Source organism: Littorina saxatilis, linkage group LG14 (assembly GCF_037325665.1).
Source record: "Littorina saxatilis isolate snail1 linkage group LG14, US_GU_Lsax_2.0, whole genome shotgun sequence".
Lineage (NCBI taxonomy): Eukaryota > Metazoa > Mollusca > Gastropoda > Littorinimorpha > Littorinidae > Littorina > Littorina saxatilis.
Genome location: NC_090258.1, coordinates 15,132,036 through 15,149,535, shown reverse-complemented (window position 1 = coordinate 15,149,535; position 17,500 = coordinate 15,132,036). Strand labels below are relative to the sequence as shown.

Below are 17,500 nucleotides of genomic sequence, written 5' to 3'. Positions count from 1 at the left end.
GGGAGCGAGAAAGAGCAAGAGAGAGCAAGAGAGAGAGAGAGAGAGAGAGAGAGAGGGAGAGAGAGAGAGAGAGAGAGAGAGACAAGACAAGACAAGACAAGACAAGACAAGACAAGAAAAAGTCTTTATTAACGAGGGTAACGGCATAAGCAAACAGGTGCTTTTTTCTTTTTACATCCAGCCTTCGCCAATGTGAGAGGCCTATCTAAGGAGTATACGTTTTATAAATGTTGAAAGAACAAACAAGTAAAAATTAAAACGCACAAACAAACGAACAAACAAACAAACAAACAAACAAACGCAAAAAAACACCAAAATACAACCAACCAAACAAAAACATTCATACAAACACACATAAAACCATATTATCAAGTGCAGAAAGAGTGAGGGGAGGGGGAGGGGGGAGGGGGGCAATCATTAAAACATTCGTGATAACATTCTAAATCAATTCAGAAACAAGAGGCGAAGCCTTCAAGGCTCCCGTAAGAAATCAACAAACAGTAACATAACACAAACTCACTCACTCCGTAACACACACACACACACACACACACACACACACACACACACACACACACACACACACACACACACACACACACACACACACACACACACACAGTTAAAACTAACGCATCATATCAACTCCATGTATAATTTTCAAAAGAAGGCAAACAGATAAAATGACTAGGGTAATAGGTTAGGTACCTGCCATGTGGGCACTTTTTCCACTGCTGTCCTCAGTCCTATACTTTTCATCAAGACTTGTCACCATGCCGAGTAGATCTAAATTCGGAAGTCTTCATGTGGCTGAGGCATATATCTGACATAGCGTCGATCTTGTTGTAGGTTAACCTCCTTTCTGAAACAAATGGCAAAATGCGATTAGTTATGATGACTACAACCTACACAAATATAAACAGTGTTTTGAAACAGAATAGTCAGGTTATACAAGCCACTTTACCTATGCAGCATGGTAACCCTACAATATGCGAAACATGTCGACTGCAGCAGCCTGGTTCTTAAAATAATTCTGACGGTCAGCACAGCCAGAAATGCCAACAAAGACAAGAAAGCTGTGGCAAGGTAAGCTTACCAAACGTTACATAGCGAATCATATGATAGTGCGTAAACAGCAAACAGTATATCTACAATCAAATAGAGGATCGAGTCTGGAATGAAACGCGATACAGATCTAGCATTCAAAAACTGTCTTTCACGTTCAAGGAAGTTGTTGCAAAGTACTTAAGACTTACTAAATTGTACAGACAAAACCATGACAGTGCATGTTTTGAATCTGAGGAAAAAATCGTGATCATTTTGACTTTGAGAACAGATTCATTCCGTTTCCTTATATCTGCATGTTCAAGTAAATGGTGGACAGTTTTTTTCGGGCAGAGTAAACTTAACTTGAGACTCTACTGCAAGTCTTGAAATTCACATAAATCGAACCACGAGCAAAGACATCCAAACATTACAGGCACTTTAGATCAACTCATTTCACTAGAGGTGACTGCCTAGCACTGTGTTTGACATCCGTGTCTGCTGAAATAAAAAGAAATTAAAACAAAACGGATTAACAGTAGGTGACACGTTATCAGAGTGGGAGACACTAGATCTGTCTCTGAACTTACCGGGATACGGCTGCAAGATCGACACTGACTGCCGCGCTTTCGACAGCTCTTCCTCGCGTGGACATTGGAAACACGCTGTGCAGATCAAATTGTAGGAAATCTCCCTTTGGTATCTTCTTTATTTACTTTTCTGGAGCTTAGAAACCGAACAACATGAAATCGTCTTCCCCGGCGAATCGGCGAGGTGAGAACTGGACCACAATCCTTCGCGCGACCCCTGACCTGATCTTGACACCTGACCTGCCGTCTACATGCCAAACACGACACAAATCAGTCAACTGCTTGTACCCCTTCAAAACCCCCCACCACCCGTTTTCTTTGGATACACGCTTTAACTACACACATGCCGACACAATGTTGATCATTGCTTCAATAATTTGAAGATGGTGCTTGAAAATTAACCACGTGAAATGAGTATTTCGGTGTTTAGCCAAAAATGTTAAAGTTTCTACCACAGACATACACACATACATACATACGCGGACACGCACGCACAGACAGACAAAGTTTACCATCGCATAGGCTACACTTACGTGAGCCAAAAACGAAACCTTTTCAAAGCTATAGCCTGTCCTTAATTTGGTGAAGTCGACTACTGACGCGAAGTATAGTTCGCGAAGCTGGCCGCATGAAGCTTTAGCACTGAATTTTCAGCGAAGTCTTCGCGGAGTCGATTTTGGGCTCAATTTAGGACTTCCTTTACCTTATAAGGAATACAGCAATTGGCGTATGTGTCCCTGATTGGCCACTTCTTCCACTGAGGTCATTACATCCGAATGTCAAGGTCTTTTCTCTTCCAGGACAAAATGGCCCCAACGTGCCGAAGGTGGCATTCTTTGCTGGCCTGAAGGACAACAAGGGTCCCGTTACGGACAACACCGACCTCGTCTTTGACAGCGTCATCACCAATGTGGGCGGAGCTTTCGACATGGACACGGGCCGCTTTACGGCACCCTACAACGGCACCTACCTGTTTACGGTTGTCGTGGCCGCGCAGGGGAGACAACGCGTACGTTTCTTTGATGAAAGGATGGAACGTATCTGTCTGGTTTACCTCCCTTGCGTCCTTTCTGTTCTCTCTTTTTGTCTCTTCTTTCTTGGCTGTTCTGAATTTTGAGTATTGAAAACACTGTTCTGAAATTCTGTTCCTTGCGCGTTGCTGATTAAGTATGGCATGTAACATTAGTTTTGTTGCTTGCATACAAGCGAAAGTTTACTGTGATATCTGTGTAACCAATTTCATTTGCCCTGTTTCACGGAATACTGACTGATATTTTACGTTCATTTACACATCAGTGACATCTGTCTATCCGTCTATGCATACAGTCAGATAGACAAACACGCAAGCAAATAGACAGGCTAACGTCCACTCGAACATGCACACTCATTCACCGTTTTCTGGTCACTTTTATGACAGCTGAAATTAATGTTTGTGTACGTATATAGAAGCCACTGCTTTCCATTTTCTGCTGACTTTTGATGTTGAATTTGTTGATCCAAATCAATTACTTTGTGGGCAGCCCATTCTTCCTGGATGCTGACACTGTTTTCAAGCAGATACATTGACATGCGAATTTTAAAACGAAAAGTGCACGACCGATAGTAATTGAAACATTTTTTATGTGCATGACGCATTACAAAACAAAAAAAACACAAAAAATCCAACACGATTTTCACAACTTTTGATGACAAAAAACCCACAAACCTAACACGATCTTCACATCTTTGTTGACGAACACCCCACAAACCTAATACGATCTTCACAACTTTTGCTGACGAACACCCCACAAAACTAACACGATCTTCACAACTTTTGCTGACAAAAACCCCACAAAACTTACACGATCTTCACAACTTTTGCTGACGAACACCCCACAAAACTAACACGATCTTCACAACTTTTGCTGACGAACACCCCACAAAACTTACACGATCTTCACACTTTTGTTGACGAAAACCCCACAAACCTAACACGATCTTCACACTTTTGTTGACGAAAACCCCACAAACCTAACACGATCTTCACAACTTTTGTTGACGAACACCCCACAAATCTTACACGATCTTCACAACTTTTGCTGACGTTTTCAGGCGGCGGTGGACCTGGTGGTGGACGGACGGATGGTGGCCACGATCTGGGCTGAGAGCATCCCCTACTGGGCCTCAGCTACCAACAGCGCCATCTTGACGCTCAAGGGAGGCGACCAGGTGTGGCTGGTTCTGTTGAGTCGCGCCTCTTACATCCACGGTTACATGTACTCGACGTTCTCCGGCTTCTGCCTGTTCCCTGATCCATCGGACTAAGCGACGAGGCTGAAGCTGCGTGGACTGGATTTTGATTTGTGAAAGAGAGGAGGCGTTGTTTTTTGTTTGTGAATCTTTTGAGGTGGTTTGAAAGGCAGGGAGTCCAAAAACATAGGTTTCCATAGGTAACATATACACTGAACAAAATAAGTTGAGGATATTTTTTCAGGGGTATAGCCCCGGTGTCAAACAGCAGTACTTTGGTCAGAAACATACGTGTATTTGAAGATCTGCCTGTCTTCTGCTCCAAAATGGGTTTCTTAGATTTGAGCAATATTTGGGTATCTTGAAAAGGAGTACTGTTTGCGACAGGGACGTCATCATTTTGGTATCCCCCCCAAAAAAGCCAAGAATGGTCACGGTACAAGTTTGTTGTTTTGAAGAAGGGGAACATTTTTAAACGTACTCTCTTTGTCTTGGTGAATGATGGTATCTTTATTTTTCAACGATACAATTTAAAATAAAATCACATCCTTCAGACGAAGAGAAATTGTCCAGAACTCTAATGGAAACGTTTACAGCAAACTTCAAACTAATCACGCTTTGTAGGAGGCATGCACACAGAGAAGAAAGCAACAAGTACCCCACCAACATAGATAACGGGCAAGTCTACCTGCAACCCCCAAACAAAACAATTCATCATTCCAAATACCTGTTGCAACATTTTTGAAATCCTTGTCAACCATTCGCTTTAATCGACCTCCTCAGTTCTCCCGTTTGGGTCTCTGGAAGCAGGGAATGAAGCGGTTTTTGAACTCGCTGACATTTAAACTCAAATGATGACACATTTGGACGTGATACGAATATAGTGTGATAATTATCAAGGGGACGAAGACTTTCATTGGTTTGTACAGGAAAGGAGTTTGCTTCCCGGGTCGGGCAATTAACTATCAAGAGAAGGATTTCTAATATATAATGTTCAACATAAGAATATAATCTGGTTGCTTTATAATTTAAAAAAACCCACCACACGATCCTTTAGAGAATGAGCGTTTAGGGGTAGAATCTTATCTTTACAAGCTCAATATTCCTATAGTTTTGACTTTCAATACGATAGAGCGTGTCTACAACAGACTTTCAATACGACAGAGCGTGTCTACAACAGACTTTCAATACGATAGAGCGTGTCTACAACAGACTTTCAATACGATAGAGCGTGTCTACAACAGACTTTCAATACGATAGAGCGTGTCTACAACAGACTTTCAATACGATAGAGCGTGTCAACAACAGACTTTCAATACGATAGAGCGTGTCAACAACAGACTTTCAATACGATAGAGCGTGTCTACAACAGACTTTCACACGGACGTATTCTATTTTTTGGGGGAAAATGAGAGCTTTTCGAGAGGAACAAAGTTGTTAAGATTGCAGGTTAATGTTCCCTTGATTTGTTTGTCCTAGGCAACGGCATTTGCGAAGTGAAAAGTAAGAGTTTACTGTTTGTAAAGTGACTTCGGTAACATGAGATCGGCAATGTTGAAGAAACAAGAAAATAAGATAGTCTGTGTGTTTCAAGTCTTTTTGATGTATTGATTCCCACGGGCCTAAAGAAATAGAACCTAGTGTTGACCTTGACCTTGTAAATACTGTACATATATAAGTTTGATACAAAGAATTTGATTGTGAACACACAAAGTCAGTTTCACCTGACTCATCCCCGTCCATTCCAAAAACGTAACCATATTTTGAATTTGTTCAAGTTCGTTGGTGGTCCAAATTACAAAACGGTCCATGTTTTTGTGTGTTGTATAAACTTCAAGTCATTACTTTTTGCATGCTTTTCGCAAGATTCAAAAACATCTTAATTTATTGATTAATCCTCGCCGATTTCTTTGTGGTTTGAGATATGAGAATCTTTACAGCACTTCTTTTGTATGTGCTTCAGAAGAATTCGTCCCCATGGATTGAAACACTTGTGTGTAGTCTCATCATGTATTAAACAGTTCTTGTTCGTTATTGCGGAGCGTAATAATGTGTTTAGTTAAGTGAACAGAGCACATTAAATGCATTTCATGCATTCAACAATGTCAACCTTTTCACAATTTTAATTTTTTTAATTTAATTTTTTAATTTTTGAAAGAAAACAACTCAGTACGATTACTATTGGCTGCCAAGAGCCAGAATAGTTTATCAAAGGTCATTATTAGCTCTGGCACGGGAAACAACTTGTGTCATTTGTCCTTTGACAAAGGAAACCTGATTGCCTCCCCTGAAGACAATTTGCTCAGGTTTTGCCAGCTTCTATGTCATGATAATTTTAAATCTGACTCTTTAACTAAATTTCTCCGGCATTTATTAGCTTAAAGGCATCTTTGGTGTGTGCATTGTATCTAAGAGAAATAGAAACAACATCTGATTTTGCATACAACATACGGTTAAAAGAATGTATAAGAAACGCACACATGTATTCAGAAATTCATTCCATTCTACCAATTAGCTATTCAAGATAGTAGTATGTTTGGGAATTAACAAACCAATTAGAAGAGTAGTGTGTCAGATTTACTGGTCTTCTGTGTTGTTGTCATAAAATTGTTTCTGTTGTTAAGAACTTAGTTTTAAGAGCTGTTTTTGATGTTGTCCTGAGGAGCTGTTTTTTGTTGTTGTAATGTGATATCGTCCGTACATTGGAGTTAGCAGATTTAAATTTGTATTTCATCAACATTCCGTGTTGTGATTTTATTTTTTATTACGGGTTTAGTGTTATAACTGTACTTTTATATTAAGTTGTTCCTCTCTGTCTCTCTCTCCGTCTCTCTCCCTCTCTCCTTCTCTCTCTGTCTCTGTCTCTGTCTCCTTCTCTGTCTCTGTCTCTCCCTCTCTCTAGATTGCAGTGCATTGTCCGTTTTCTCTACATGGAGAAAGAAACTTGGTTGAGGAAATTAAATAATTTTTTAGGAGACAGAACGCGTACGTAAAAAGTTCTTCAAGAGTTAACGTCAAGCGAAAGGATATAGTTGCTCTAAACAAAACCTATCCTTCTGACAAATCAATAAGACAGTTTCGAATTTGAAATCCGAAACCTATAAAACAAAACAACCAGGAGAACGTCAGCACAATAGTCGTTGTAGTGGAAAAGCACACAATGTTTCTGGGTTCTTTATTTGGTCTCATTATAATATGTATATCAGTGTTTTTGGTTTTGAGTTTCGAGTGAGACCAGTTCACCTATTGTGTAAACAATTTAAGCTGAATTAATGTTATTATCGACACCTATACCAGTACACCGGATTGATTTAGCGAAAAAAACAACCCTACCCAACTCTGCTCAGGATGCAGCTAGGCTGTTGTTTTTTGGTATAAATGTCAAGACAGGGGGACACTCTAGTCCCATGTAATAGTTTGAACAGGCCTGTAGATTTTACCTGATCAGTTACACGCACAGAAAGGTGTCTTTACAAATTGTGGCAAAGATTGTAACACCGTTTGAGTCATTTACAGGTTCGACAATGAGTATCTGATAAACAAAGGGAAGTACATGTATAATGGAGTAAGTGACAGTTATTCAAAACCATTCTCCTGGCACCTGAGGGAATAACAAGAATTTAAATGAACAAACGGCTTTCATCCTCTATTTTTTTGTGGTCAATGAGTAAACAAATCCAGGTACTTTTATATAGTGCGTGTTTCTATTTCACCAGAATTTCTTGACATTATTTTGATGTTACGCTCTGTATAGTCATATTGGCAGAATTTACTGACATTATTTGGTGTGTGTGTCGGGTTTCTATACTTGTAGACAGTTGTTGAACTTAAGATAGTAAACACTCTGTTTTCAGTATTCGTGCTGTTTGTTTTCTTTTCTGTATCTTAGAATTAATGTTTGTAATGTCGTGTGTGTGTGTGTGTGTGTGTGTGTGTGTGTGTGTGTGTGTGTGTGTGTGTGTTTGTGCGTGCGTTCGTGTGTATGTATGTGTGTGCGAGTGTGAGTGTTTATGTGTGTGTGTGTTTGTGTGTGTTTGTGTGTGTGAGTGTGTGTGTGTTTGTGTGTGTGTGTGTGTGTTTGTGCGTGCGTGCGTTCGTGTGTATGTATGTGTGCGTGCGTGCGTGCGTGCGTGCGTGCGTGCGTGTGAGTGTGTGTGTGTGTGTGTGTGTGTGTGTGTGTGTGTGTGTGTGTGTCACATCATGATTACCACCACCAAAACAAGTACATCAACAGCAACGTTGCAGACGAAGGAGAAGGAGAAAACGAAAACTACAACGACGACATACCACCACATCCACCACCATCACCAAGAACAACAACAACTGCCACGTTTCAGGCCAATTGACATACTTTCTAACATGGAAAACACTGGTCATACTCCGTCCTTATCTACTCTATTCCGTGTGAAGAACTTTATTTTGGAAATTCCAGAATCATGTAGATCTTAGACTTGTCTATAGGTACTGTAGATAAGCTATATTTGTATGTAACGTTACGTTTGAAATGTAGAGCAGGTTAGGCCAAAAAAAAAATAGGTCTGTTTACGGTAACCCGACCGACCCTAGTTTTTTTCGCGCGACCCTAGACTTTTTTTTGGCATTTGGGAAAAAAAAAATCTTGTTTTTTTGGCAAAATAACGTAAAAATATGGTTTTTTGGAGAAAAAAAAGAAAGAAAAATCCCGACCTACCGACCCTATTTTTTTGGCCTATGTTACCGTAAACAGACCTTTTTTTTTGGCCTTATCGTAAAGTACCTTACTTTTCGCTAAGTTCATGCAGTCAGTGACCGACTTTTTGCAACATCACCGAGCACCACAGTTGTCATTCTCTCGCACCAATAGAGAAGAGAGTTTTAAGAGAACAAAGACTTAAAAAATACGCACGCAGGCACACTGTACCCACACTTTTGCACGCACGCACGCACACACAACTTATTGAATGAGTTTATTTTGAAGTCAGACCATTGACTTTTACATTGCAGAATAGTTTCTTTTCTTTTCAAAGAAAAGTTGGCGTGACTACAATCATTATTGAGGGCTAGTACAAGGGGACCACCATCTTGGAAAGGGGCATAACTCACACCAGGGCCCGTATGCATGAGGAGGAAGTCAGCAACACTGGAAGTAGAGGCCTCTTTCGGAAGTGGGAACTCCCGAAGTTTAACTTTCCAACTGTTCACTATGCATGAACGCCGGAGTGGTGACTTCGAGAGTATTCGGTCAAGGTCGCGAAAATTGGGGGAATCCTAACTAGTACGCATGCGTTTGTTAACGGTAAGCTTGCCACCAGAAGAAACAAATCTCATCGCGAGTTCAAAAAGGCGAACGTTGAGCGCGCTGTAGTACTAACAGCGTTATTGCTGTTGTTTTTTTGAATGGTTAAACGAAAGGGTCGGATTCAAACCTGTGATGATTGTCTTGGAATCGAATGACTGTCTATGACAAATAACTTTGTTGGCTTGAATGTTAGGATAAGAGTAAATGATTATGTTGAACTTTTTTTTTTTTTTTGGGGGGGGGGGGGGGGGATCTCAGCTGCTTGCTTCAACCCTTTATTTTATTTAATTTTTTTTTGTTGCGGGGAGTATCCCTCTTCATTGATCTTTTTTTCTTTTCTTTTTTTCTGCTTTTTATATTAATTTTTCTACTTTAAATGTACCTATATCGTTAACAATACTATTTCTAAATGTATTTTGAACACGCCCAAAAAACTTCCTTTACGGTAATTTTTAATAATCATATTATATTTACAAATCACTTTATCCTCAACGCGTTTCCAAGTGAACATAATTTTGGGGCAAAAAAAATTCAAAAAAATCAGTATAATCAATTTCGTTCTCACAATAAGTACAACAATTACTGTATGTTGAACTTGTGTTTAATAATTTTATATCGGTAAAACTCTTTGTTGGACAAACATAGATTGGTTATAGGGAAACTTTGGGTTACTGGTAAAGTTTAAAAGGAAGAACATTATGCAGTAGACCGTAAATAACTAAGTTTAGTGACTTGTTCCTTATTCAGTATTGGGGAAATGTCTGTCAAGAAGTTTAGAAAAGACAATACTGTTCATCGGTGTTTTAATTTGTTTTCCCTCGTTAATTTTTGATTACGATGGCGATGCATGGTTATGTACAGTTAAAAGTCAAGATTCGATTTTTTTTGAAAGCATAGGACAGTTTCTTTACGCGTTTAAAAACAATTAACACAGAGGCAAAAACCGGTTGTTGCAGTCTGAATGCAATTGAGGTCTATTGAAAAAAAGGTTAATTAAAAAAAAAAATTTTTAGTTCCCAGCGGCACTTGAACCCAGAGCGTCGGATTGAAATTCCGAATCCGTAACCACTGCACTATGCTACTCGTCTAGAAAAAGCATTATGCAAAGATGTGTTATCAGTTATTCAGTCGTGGTAGTTTGAAAGCTCACCATCTTCGCCGAATGACTCGAGCACGTTTTATTCGGTCAGTAAATTATCGTACTGTCGGTTTTGAGCCCCGCTGTTTCAAGCTTTTCACCTAAATTAAACAAGAATGTCACAGTTCGTGTCTATGGTGCAAGGTAGCCGACCGTCTCATTGTAGCCAAGTTACGACAGTTGCTCGATTGACGCATTTCACGTCTTCAATATTGTGTCTGAGCTCATTTCCCAATGAGCTGCCTTTAAAACCAGAATGTCATGCAATTGTAGCATGCGTTGGAGGTTTCTTTTAGATGGGTAAGGACCTTTGAGATGTGATATCGTCGTATAAATGATGAAATTAAATTTGAAAGTGGGAACTTCGGAAGCAAAGTTGCCAGCTACTCGGTATGCACGAGCTAACTTGAACGCCGAAGTAGTGGCTTCGAGAGTCCTGAGGTCAAGGTCGAGGAAATTGGGGGAATCCCAATTAGTGCGCATGCGTTTGTAAACGGTAGGCTTGGTGACCAGAAGAAACAAATCTCATCGCGAGTTCGTAAATGGGCGAACGTTGATCGCGCTGTAGCTTTTACTTTAGTTGTTGTTTTTGACTGGTTGAACGAAATGGTCTGTTCAAAGCTGTGATGATTGTCTTGAAATTGAATGACTGTCTGTAATAATGATTTTGTTGACCAGAATGTTGGGGAGAATAAAACTTATTTTGTTTATGTGGTAGCGAAGTCGGTTATGTTAAACCTCTTTTTTTTAATGATTGTGTATCAGTAAAACTGTTTGGTTAGAGCGAAAGTTTTGGGCTACTGGTCAATTTAAAAAGGCAGAACTCAAGTTTTTGGGGGAATCAAGATATAAGGTGTAGTGAAAAGAAGATAAGTTCAGTAACTTTCATATTAATTGGGAAAATGTGTGTCCAAATTTTTACAAAAGATAAATTGTTGTACTTAGGTGTTAGTAAATTATGTTTGTCCTCGTTAATTGTGAACAGGATGTATGTTTATGTAAAGTTGAAAGTCAAGATTGGATTTTTTTTATCCTACGCGCGTGTGTGCATGTGTGTTAGACATAGAACACTTTATTATCTCAATTTCGAGAAACTCGGGTGTGGTGAATCACAACAAACAACATAAAACGAAAGAAAATAAATAAAATATCGAGGCGCAAATAATCAGCTCATAATAGTGTGTGTGTGTGTGTGTGTGAGGGGGGGAGGTGGGGTGCACACACACACACACACACCGTTGAACAAACAAACACACACACACACACACACACACACACGCACGCACGCGCACACAAACAAACGCACAATTATACCCGCACACACAGGCACTCGCACAAATACATACAAACACTTTCACACACACTCACACGCACGCACACACACACACACACACCCCTCCCCCCACACACACACATGTGCGCGCGTGCACTGCAAACGAATGAATGAACAGACGCACACCTACACACGCACGCACACACACACACACACACACACACACACACACACACGCACACGCACACTCTCATACAAACACACATGCACACACAGACGCCCATTTACATAGAAACACCTCCTCCTATAAGCGGGGATGAAATTTTAAGAGTGGTGGCCAGTGACCCAGAACAAACAAAAGTCAAAGCTGGCAACTCAGGTTTGTATTCAGGGAAATTTACACGAAATGCACGCACGAGATACGACTTTTCTTTCTATTTTCTCTCTTTGGGACTTTCATTTGCGTTAGATCGGTTTTATATGAAAAACCGAAGAAAAGCCCTGCTATTTTGCACTGAGAAACTTTGGAAGCAGCGTGTTTACTCCTGGGTTTCGCTGTAATACAATTACCCTCACTTACTTCCTCGCTTGCTTCAAAAGTAAGCACTTTTTCCGTCCTATGCATGCGAAATTGAGGATGTACTTCCGATGTCGCTCAAAACGTAGGAAGTTGTCACAAACTACCATCAATTACTTCCTCGCTTTGCTTCGAAGTAAGCCCTTCTTCCGGCCCATGCATACGAAAGTGAGGCAAGTTCTTCCGATGTCACTCAAAACTTCGGGAGTTTTCGCGAACTTCCCCCATAAGCATACGGGCCCAGAACAGTGGGCACCAGGCTTGAGATGCACAAAGCCATACGCCGCTTTCGGAGGAAGCATGCTGGGTATTTTCGTGTTTCTATAATCCACGCCTAATTCGTTTAAATCAATTTCAACCAATTCAATACCGCGACTGGCTCCAAACCCGGTAGGTAACTTTCTCGTGTTCCTGACGCCTGTTGCCAATCCACTCGTTTGGAGAGACTTTTTAAATACAGAAAGCGAAACAGAAACGCATAGCCTCCACACGTGGACAACTGTCAGGGTCATCAAACAATTTATAGTACTCGCGTTTGTACCAAGCTTTGACCGAGCTGATAACGTGGTTTACCCGTCTCCACTGCTTAATCCGCCGACGCAGGAGTACAGTACAGGGCCCGTATTATTTATTTTCCCCTGGTCATTCATGTGAGTCTGGTATACGCGATTGAGTCGAGTTCAAATCACCATCTGGCCATTATTATTTTTTAGTCTTTGTCATTTGTTTATTTTTGTTTATTTTCTTCGTGTCCAAGAGAGTACGTTGTAAGGAATATCAAAATTGATTTTCAACATTAATTCTAGGCAGGAATTATTATTTTTTTTAAATCTTTAGTTAACATGATACTAGTTTATTGATAAAGTTTGCATGTAAATATTTGATTGAGAACAAATAAAGACCAATAAAGAAGGATGTTCCCGGCTTGAATTTTTTTTAAATTAGAGAGAAGGCAAAAAAATAACGGTAGCAGCAACCATGCAACTGAAGTAAAAAAAATATAAAAAAAAATAAAAAATCCCCCCTTGTTTTTATTTAATTTAGTTTGGTTGTTGCTATTGACTTTGAAACTAACACGCCGGCACAGAGAAGAGCAAGCATGGGGAATCTCCTATTCTAAAAATAACCAACACTGGTAGCTGCCGACCTTCTACCAGACTCACATGAATATCAGGGAAAAATAAAGAATTACCGGGCGATATAAACAAATACCGGGCGAAAGTTACACGACAGTTTGACTTTGACGGACAGAATTTTGCAAACTCTTCAAGAATATGGGCCCTGGTGCTGCCGAGGGTGCTGTAACAGTTGGGGTCCAGGTGCAAAACTATGGTGGTGGATTCTGTGGGCATGGGGCAAAGTCCGCGAGTTGCTGCTGAAATTTAGCATTTGAAATGGGTATCCTGTGTCTCATCTGGAGAAATCAGTACATTTGCCAGGGGTAACGGGGAGGGGGGGGGGGGCTTCCGGAACCCAGCCCCCCCTCCCTCACCACCTCCACCTTTGGTTCTGTCCTGCTCACAGGCTCGATGGACAAAAATAATTAATTAATTAGAGGCAACATTTACGTGAGCCAACAAACTACAGGTGGCCTGTGCTGCATATTCACGGCGTTTGACAAAAACAAACGCGTTCATGGCACAAACACTTTCATAACAGACAAACCACTGTCAGGAAATATTGGGACAAGTCGGGGTCAGTGCGTGTCGACTATTGCGGGGCAGGTAATACACATCTACGAACACTTATCTTTCTTTTCTTTATTTGGTGTTTAACGTCGTTTTCAACCACGAAGGTTATATCGCGACGGGGAAAGGGGGGGGGGGGGGAGATGGAATAGAGCCACTTGTTAATTGTTTCTTGTTCACAAAAGCACTATAAATAAAAAAATTGCTCCAGGGGCTTGCAACGTAGTACAATTATATGACCTTACTGGGAGAATGCAAGTTTCCAGTACAAAGGACTTAACATTTCTTACATACTGCTTGACTAAAATCTTCACAAACATTGACCATATTCTATACAAGAAACACTTAACAAGGGTAAAAGGAGAAACAGAATCCGTTTGTCGCCTCTTACGACATGCTGGGGAGCATCGGGTAAATTCTTCCCCCTAACCCGCTGGGGGTGAACACTTATCTATGGTCACAACGGTGGCACGAACAAACACTGTGTGAACTTAGCACATGTTGAGTTGGGTGTCAGACGAGAGAGTCAAGACAGATTAGCTGGTTATGAGATGTTTAGAGTACTGTTTGAACTCTGTCTGTTTGTTTGTCTGTTTGTTTGTGTGTTTGTCTGTCTGTCTGTTTCTGTTCATTTTTAATTAGAGTTTCTTTTCAGACGCAGAAGACTGAATCCATTTAACAAAGTTTATACTGTGAAAGCTGGCTTTAACATCTACTCTGCTATTACCCGCCCCCCCCCCCACACACGCACACAAATAGGCAAGCACATACACACGCAAGCATGCAAGCAAGCACGCACGCACACACACACATACACACATACACACACACACACATACACACACACACACATACACACATACACACACGCACATACACACACACACACATACACACACACACACACACACACACACACACACACACACACACTTAATAGTAACACACAGACGCTGTTAGTGCTACTAACATTCCAGACTTTCAAACATGAAAAACCTCTCTAACAAAAAACAAAAAGAACTCTTCTTTTCAACACCGGAATTTCCAGAATTGGGTAGGTCAGAGCTACGATCCTAATTTCTAATGGTGTACATTACCTTAAAAGTACAGGTGCTGATAATATTGTGAATAAACCCACAACAACACTGTCCGAATACTTTTTGCCGAGTCATTGTCCAAATTTTAGAGCCAACGTCATGAACTCCTTGAAAGTTTGAAGGGTACACATGTCACTGTAAGGTCAAACTTCTGCACTTGCAAAGATAAGGGAGATAATTACGTAGCGGGGAATTACTTCCCTTCTTATCTCCCTGATAAAATGAAAAGGGACACTAAGCTCTCTCCACAAATCATCTTGTATGGAGAAAATTCACCGACTTAAATGCACACTCAGCTTCCCGTAAACCATCAGTTTCTGGTCACAGACACTGTCAGGCTTTGACACACAGTACAAACACCCTTTTGTTTAAACACTCACCGCTTGAGAACATCCTAGGTGCCTTCCGTAAAGAGCGAGCATTTTTCAAAGAATTTTTTTTTTGCGTGGCTAGACGGATTGTCTAACCCACAATTGGACGCCTCGTTTTGGCGCTAGAACTAACTTTTAAAATCTAAATAATAATTCGACAGCTTGTTACACAAACATTCTTCAATCATAAAATAATTCCTTTTTTTTATCAAGACAAGATCAGTACAATTCGAAGTCTTGAAAGTTTGAAAAAAGGGAGCCCGGAAGCAGTTCACGCAAGGTCGTGTTTCCCAAGCAGACGAATTTTCTGCGCTTGCTTGTTTGAAGCGAACCGCCGCCGATAAGTTCGTGGAACTCGCAGTCGTTTGTTGCATTTTAACTTCAGAGGTACAGCGAGTCGCATTGAAATCACAAACTGACGACTAAATTGTGAAAAAATAGGAAAGTGGATCACACTGGTTTACGATTGCTCAGGGATAAAATAAACCACAAAATCTGGTGTGTATTTTACGCAAGCTAAGGGAAAGTCGCCAATCCCGGAACAGTCGGCCAACTTGAAACACCTCAAGATGCGATCAACGGGGAACAATTCATTAACAATTGTTTTGCAGAAATTTCTAGTGAAATTCCTTGATATTATTTCAGCAAAAAAAATGACTACCGCGGCAAAACAAAACAAATGGTACGTTTTTTAAACTTTTTTTAACTTCATCTTCTTATTTCTACCGTCTACAATTCGTATAATTACTCTTTATCTATACTGTTCAAAAAAAGAAACGCATAGTTGCTACTTGCCAAATTTGTTTTATTTTTCGAAAAAATTAACAGAAAATCCAATATTTAGATTATTTGTTTGAAATTTGGTATGGACACAGTTGAATGCACACACAGTTCATTTGCATCTTCAAATCAATCAGTCAATCAATACGATTGGGTGCCGAGGCTGTCAAGTCAGTAGGGGGTGTGACTGCCTTGAGCAGCAACAACTGCCCGGCACCTTCTGGGCATGGACTGGATCAGATGCCGGATATCTTGCTGTGGGATGGTGTCCCACTCCTCCTGAAGTGCCTGCAATAGATCGCGGTGATTTGCCGGCGCTTCTTCTCGCCTGCGCACACGTCTGTCCAATTCATCCCAGAGGTGTTCTATCGGGTTCATGTCTGGCGACATGGATGGCCAGGGAAGCACCTGGACATGGTGGTCGGTGAGGAACTGGGTGGTGAGTCGTGCTGTGTGCGGGCGAGCGTTGTCCTGCTGGAATATGGCATCCTGGTCAGCCAGAAGAGGAAGGGCGTGTGGGCGCAGAATTTCCTCCACGTATCGCTGGGCAGTTATGCGCCCTTGGACGTGCACCAGGGTGCTCCTTCCAGCGGTATTGATCGCCCCCCACACCATGACGCCTCCACCACCATGAACGGGTGCCTCATCCACACAGTTGGGCGCGTAACGTTCGTTTACTCTCCGGTAGACCCTCCTCCGACCATCATGTCGCTGGAGCAGGAAGTAGGACTCGTCGCTGAACCACACGTGTCTCCAGTGATTCCGGACGGTCCAGCAAAGGTGCTGGTTGCCCCACTGCACTCGGTTCTGGCGATGGCGGCGGGTGAGGACAGCTCCTCTGTGAGGTCTGCGAGCTCTCAAACCAGCTTCATGCAGGCGGTTCCGCACGGTCTGGTCCGATAATCGGTGTGGCCCGGGGAGAGCCTGGACAGAAGATGAGGCCGACAGGAAACGATTCCGGAGGTGGCGGAGCCGTATGAAGCGGTCGTGAGTAGCAGTTGTCGCCCTTGGTCTTCCCGCTCGTGGCAAGTCAGCAACGGAGCCAGTGGCTTGAAACCTGACCCACAGTCTACTGATGGTGCTCTGGGACACGTGGAAGTGCCTGGCGATTGCACTTTGACTTTGGCCTGCTTGTAAACGACCCAATGCAATTTGGCGGTCTTCTCTGCTCAATCGGGCCATCTTTCGTCGCTGAATTGTCGTCTGATTTCTTTGTGGCGAGCAATCCGCTTTTATGGGTTTTGGAAGACATGGTGAGAGCTCAATATTCCCCGAGTTTCACGAGATTACACTGAAGCATGACGAGTGGTCATGCCAAATGAGCAATTTTGACATTGTAGCCACTGATAACGCATGCGTCACGTGCAGAGCTCACTTGTGGCAATGGACGAAAGGTCGACGACCAGATAAACATTTTCTGCAGTTTGGTGGATAT

General features: G+C 41.5%; 1 protein-coding gene across 1 annotated transcript in view; it reads left to right on the top strand.

Annotated features, from left to right (window-relative positions):
- LOC138947226 (complement C1q-like protein 4) overlaps positions 1 to 7,719 on the top strand; it is a 72,254-nt gene extending 64,535 nt beyond the window's left edge. Inside the window, exons 3-4 of the mRNA XM_070318665.1 lie at positions 2,435 to 2,643; positions 3,726 to 7,719. Coding sequence (XP_070174766.1) covers positions 2,435 to 2,643; positions 3,726 to 3,938 — 422 coding nt within the window. The 3' untranslated portion in view covers positions 3,939 to 7,719. The remainder of the gene's footprint in view (positions 1 to 2,434; positions 2,644 to 3,725) is intronic.
- The last annotated feature ends 9,781 nt before the right edge of the window (positions 7,720 to 17,500 follow it).